The 5,591-nt window shown below is 49.6% G+C and overlaps 1 protein-coding gene across 1 annotated transcript; it reads left to right on the top strand.

Moving 5' to 3' along the window:
• The first annotated feature begins 467 nt into the window (after positions 1-467).
• On the top strand, positions 468-3,587 carry LOC149859725 (basic helix-loop-helix transcription factor scleraxis-like). The gene has a single exon (XM_090057412.1). The coding sequence runs from the start codon at positions 1,851-1,853 to the stop codon at positions 2,250-2,252; it is 402 nt and encodes a 133-aa protein (XP_089913538.1). The 5' UTR covers positions 468-1,850; the 3' UTR covers positions 2,253-3,587.
• Positions 3,588-5,591: the final 2,004 nt, after the last annotated feature.

The raw sequence follows: 5,591 nt of genomic DNA, 5'->3' as shown, positions 1-5,591 counted from the left end.
TCAGTTCTGAGAAAGGTACAGTAACAGAGTGATAAAATTAAAGTGATTTAATGGTGCTTGTTTCTCACTTTGCAAGAAGTGACACAAATCAAATGGGGGGCTGCTCTAAGAAGCCCTTATATCGGAATATGACTGACTACTAGGCTGCTCTTGTTTGCTGATGTAGATATGCAAGATATACAGGAGTAGATTAGAAAATGGTACAAACTAGGGCTAAATTGAATTCCCTATTCCTGACTTTCTGCAGTACCAGATTTGTACTATACAAGTACCTCCAGTGCTTCTAATGCACCTCTTTAGAGCACCTCTAATGAAGCAAATGGGAACCAATGCAAATAGCACAGGGTTTAATACAAGAACCAAACTAAAGTTGTTGTGATATCCAGTGTGTTTTAGCCCAAATAAACTTTTCCTGAATCAGCATTTCTCATACAAAATATTTAATATATACTTGTAAGTATGGGACAACAGCAGGATTTTGTAAAGAGGAGCTATTTTAAGAAGACAGTTACTGCATGGGAAGAGATGAGGTTAAAACAGAAATCATATTTAAAGTAATGGGGAGGGATATCCTTTTTACAGAAATTTAAGTATCCAAAATAATTCTATAATGGCAACATCTATTAAGCAATTTAAAAATTCTCCAAAGGACATCAAAGGCATTGTTCTCATTTATATGTACAAAGTTTTAATACCACCTGTTTTTTACAACTACTTTATTAGTTTAAAACACTCTTGGTTTTATTCCTGCTACATTCTGTGAGACAAAGGGGAAAAGAAGGTGCTGTAGCAACCTGGGCGAGAATCACCACTCTAAGGTTAAATCCTTTTTTTCTGCTTTAGCAGCTGGACCCTCCACATTGGAAAGTAGGTACTGGGGGCATCAGAGGTTACTGATGAGAAACAGACCTGACCAGGAAATGCTTTTCCCTGTTCACCTGAATTTTTCTGAAGAAAATAAATGTTCCCTTCCCAAATTGAGATGAAGAATTGAAGTCTCATTTCCCACTCCCACCACCACCCATCCTCCCATGACATTAGGTCCGTCAAAACATCTCACCCCACAACTCTGAAATACTGTTTAATTTCTAAACCTTTCTTTTCACCCGTTAACTCCCATTTGGAAACAAAAAGGTAGTTTCCCACTGGAAAAATCAAACTATTCCTGTTCCTATAACTGAAGTGCTCTTTTCAACCATTCTGCCACTCTGAATTTGTCTGTTGACACATTTTTCACCCCCGAGCTGCAACAGAAGCCCACGGATTAAACAGCTGGGGAGACGAACAGGACCTGGTGTCTCTTGCTTTCCAGAAGAGTAGCTACTGTGGGTTGGGGACAGGTCCCAGCAGCTCTGCATGAACACCAGCACGACTAATACTCCTGACACGTGTTGTGACGGGATCTTTCGATCTCAGGGTTGAGTCTTCTTCCAGTCTGGTCCTGTGCGCTGGGTGAGGTCCACTCGCACTTGACAGGGCCCCGCGCAGCTGAGACACGCTCTGGCCTGAGGGGGACGTTAACGCAGCATCCTCGACCGCGGGAAGGCGGCAGAGCCAGCATGTTGGCACCCGCGTCCCCCGGCTCCAGGGCAATGAGGCAGGGGCTCTGGCTGCACAGTCCGCGGGGCCCTGGGCCTTTTGAGGGAAAGCACCGCCGGGGAGCCCGGGCCGGAGGCAGAGCTGAGGCGCTTCCCTCCGGACCCCGCCCCGGCTGCAGCTGAGGGAGCGGACCCCTCACGCTTCAGTGCCCCGGTGGCGTCGGGCTTGCCCCACCCGCACCGGCCCCGCCGCCATATAAGCCCCGGCGGCGGCGCGGGTCGGGCAGAGGCACGAGGCAGGGCGGAGCTGCCATGAGGGCCCAGCGCGGCGCGGAGCCCCGAGGGCGCACCCCTCCCGCGCTGGCTGGCGGCGGGGCCGGGGCGCGGGAGGCGGGCTGCGCGCTGTGCCGGGGCGCGGCAGGACCAGCCAGGCCGCCGGGGAAGGAGGCCGGCGCGCGGGCGAGGCGGCGGCGGCGCCTGGCGGCCAACGCGCGCGAGCGGCGACGAATGCTGGCGTTGAACGTGGCCTTCGAGCGGCTGCGGAGCGTGGTGCCGGCGCGGCGCGGCCCGCGGAAGCTGTCCAAGGCCGAGACGCTGCAGATGGCGCAGATCTACATCGCGGCGCTCAGCGACCTGCTGCTGCAGGGCGGCGCCCAGGCAGCGGCCGCGGACCGGGGCACCGCCGCCCCCGCCCTGCCGGCGCCGCAGGGCTGAAAGGGCACTTCGGGGACCCCGGCACCCGCGACGGCGCAGGACAGAGCTGCTTGAGACCGGCCCGCGCTGCCGTCGGACGCCCCGGGCGCCTTCCCTGTGTGGCGTCGCGCGCCCGCGGGAGGCTCCGCCACAGGACTGGTAGCGGGACCGGCCCCTGCGCCCGCCCGGCACTGCAGCGCCTTCCCGAGCTGGGGACCTGGCGGGGGCGGGGGAGTCCTGCGGAGGCTGAGAGGGAGGAGACATGCGGGGCTTGCGTGAGCTGCTTCCCCTTGAATGAAATCCAGGGGAGCGAGTTGCTGAGGACCTGACTCGGGAAGCCTCATTTGCCTGCTCCGGCCTCACCTGAGGGGAGAGAGAAGGGAACCGGGTGGGAAGTGGCTCGGGAGCGGGGCCGAAGGCACCCCATCCATGGCCTGCCTGCACTTCATCTGGATTGAGCCAGGCCCTGCTTCCCCCGGGACTGGTCCCAGGTGATGCTAGAGGCAAGGGCATTGCAAGGGGCTTGGGTGTCCAAAACCCAGCCATGTGTAGAGCTGCTCTCCCCCCCCCCGCCTCAATTTTTTAATTTATTTAGTCACTTTATGCAGCTCCTGGAAATCAGGCCACTGGGGCAGCTTCTTTATCAAGGCCAATCCCTCTATGGTCAGGGTTTCCAGCCAGTTTACACCAGCAGCCTGCTCTCCCAGCAAAGGAAACAAGCAAATGATAAACAGAAGGGGATCCAGCACTTGCTGGCTGTCTTCAGCCTTGAGAGAACAACCCTGGGCTCCTGCTTCTCCCTCTTTACTACAGCCTCTTCTCTTCCTTGCACTATTGCTCCTGGCCTTTAACCTGCTTTGGGACTCATGCATTTACTAGGCCTCGGTGGTAATTGACTGCTAACCACCTGCCCCTGAGTATCAGCCCATGAAGGCTGAGCACCTCCTTCCAGCACCTCCCAGGAAAGGTTCAGGGCAGCTCCCATTAAGATAATAGAATAGCTTATGAAATGGGAGAAGAGGATGAAGCTATTAAAACTACTTACAACTGGAAAGTTTTTCTTGCAACAAATAAATTTCTATTTAAAGGAACTGGCTGAAAACTTGGAAAGGAAGTTTCAGTGGGATGGTGAGCGGGAAAAGCGCAAAACAAAATAATTTCACTTATCCCATGGAAGTTAGATACTTCATAAATTCCCTTCCCTTCACAAAATAACACCTGTACATTTTCGTTATGGGGGGGGAAAAAAGAGTCCCTCAACTGTTTAAATAGCATAGTAATAGTTAATGCACTCATCTGAGATGTGGGAGATGCAGGCTTACATTTCTTCTCTGGTCCAGTTTAGACTAGTGACCTGAAAACGTGCATCTCATAAGTGCAGAAGAATTTATTAATTTGTTTGCCTGTTTAAATAATAAAGTTGCTTCACAAATTTTCAAGTGTTTTTTGTTTTTGCTTTTTTTTGTTGCAGTGGAGCAATTACAATTTGTTCCGCAATATATGCGGATTATAGCAGCATTTCAGAGATATGATTTAAAATATAGAAGGGCACACAGGCTGTTAAGACCTTTCTACAAAAATCTAAGCAAATCTTCTGTTAGAAACTCACTTTTTATAAAAAGTCACTTGGTCTAAACTGGTCCATTGTAAGAAGAGCCAAACTGCTACCAAAATACAGATTTAAACAGGAAAGATCTAGCTCTCTCTTTCATTAACTGTGAAGACAGGCCAACCTTATCTTCAGCTTTAGAACAGGGACAGCTCCAGAAATCTGGTTCACTGATCTTAAATCTGTTTCCCCTCAGTATGCCTACCCTAGTATTTTGGAGTAGGACCTGAATGCCAGTATGGTTCTTTCACTAATGTAGTTCCTAGGTTTTGCCAACCTTTGCACCTGAACAGCCTCCTCCTCTTCAATGGGCAGTCACTGGCAATTGTAGGGTAGAATAAGAATACTGAGACCCTTTACAGACAAGGTAGGGGGGCCATCCATGATGACTTTGGGGACTATAAGCGCACTTTGCTGTATCACCTTAAAACAAGTTCATATCATACACTGTTCTGTATTATCTAGACCAGCATCCTTTACTTACTGAGCCTTTTGGGGTGATTATACTGGATGGAAGCTCCACTGTACTTAGGCCTAAGAAGCCCTAACACTCCAAGAACTTGAAATCCTCCTGCTTGCTCAGATTGCCTTGAAAGTTACTGTGAAGGGAATAGCTAATGACCTACATTTGAAGTCATTTGAGACCAAGTTATTTCTCTCACAAAGAACAGTGAAACCCAGGAAACTACCACTATGAGGTTAAAATCACAACCGATTGTCCCCAGACTGGTTTCAGTGGCTTGACAAAGGCTGTGCTGGGCAGGAAGCAATATCAAGAACAAGACTAAAGGAAGAGTTCAGCTCTCTGGAATAGCATGTCCTACATGCTGCACAGTCTGCAGTACACATGTGCAGGAAGACTGTCAGAGCATTTCAAGCTAACCTTGTGCCATGTGACCGGGATGGCTCCAGGCAATATGCAGAGGCCACTGAAATTGAGCTAAGCAGTAGGGCTGTGTGAAACAACACTGTTTTACTTCGAATTCTGTTTTGACAGAACAGTGTTTCGTTTCAAATTTAGTTTAGTTTCAAAAGCACTGTTCCATTTCTTTTCATGGAAACAGCATCACTGTTTCAACACTGTTTCGAGTTTTGCTCAGAGGTTATAATGAGGAAGCATGAAACTGGAGGAAGAGCAGCCTCTTATGGTCAGGCAGATTGGGGGCCTGCACCCTTGGAGACATCTGGCAGAGCCCACCTGTCGGTGTGGGCTGGAGGCTGCTGCTGTCTCCTGGGACTGGCTCTGGGAACTGAGCCTGGTGGAAGGAGGCAGGGAGAGCCAGGGCTGTGCTCCCCACCGGGCTGAGCCACATGGAGCTGCTGCGTTGCTTGGAGCACCGCCCTGATTCTCCCCTGCTTCCTACAACCTGGCTGCTGCTTCAAAACTTGAAATGTTTCAAAAGTTTTGAAACATTTCAACTGGCCTTATTTCATCTCAAGGTTGTTTCGAAGCCCTTCGTTTCATTTCAATTTTGCTTTTTTGAGCTCGAAATGAGTTGAAATAGTGTTGAAAGAAATGGCCAGAGAAAATTTGCATGGCCTTACTAATTAGCCAAGTACTTCTATGCTGGAACTCTATCTACCTTGGTAGAAATCTGAGAAAGTATCAATATGCCTGCAGATCTGTCTGCTCCTGCCAATTCTATTTATTTATTTATTTTATACTTTTGGAACCTAACCTGAGAATGGCAGATGGATTCAAAAGGCAGGCAAACTATTTTTTAAATGAATGCATAATACAAACTCAGGTG

Source organism: Crocodylus siamensis, chromosome 7, assembly GCF_052110815.1.
Source record: "Crocodylus siamensis isolate JL-2025a chromosome 7, ASM5211081v1, whole genome shotgun sequence".
NCBI lineage: Eukaryota > Metazoa > Chordata > Crocodylia > Crocodylidae > Crocodylus > Crocodylus siamensis.
This window is presented reverse-complemented; position numbering and strand designations above follow the sequence as displayed.

Bases quoted from the DNA above. Each gene is read 5' to 3' on its own strand.
- LOC149859725 (XM_090057412.1), top strand. From the start codon at position 1,851: ATGAGGGCCCAGCGCGGCGCGGAGCCCCGAGGGCGCACCCCTCCCGCG.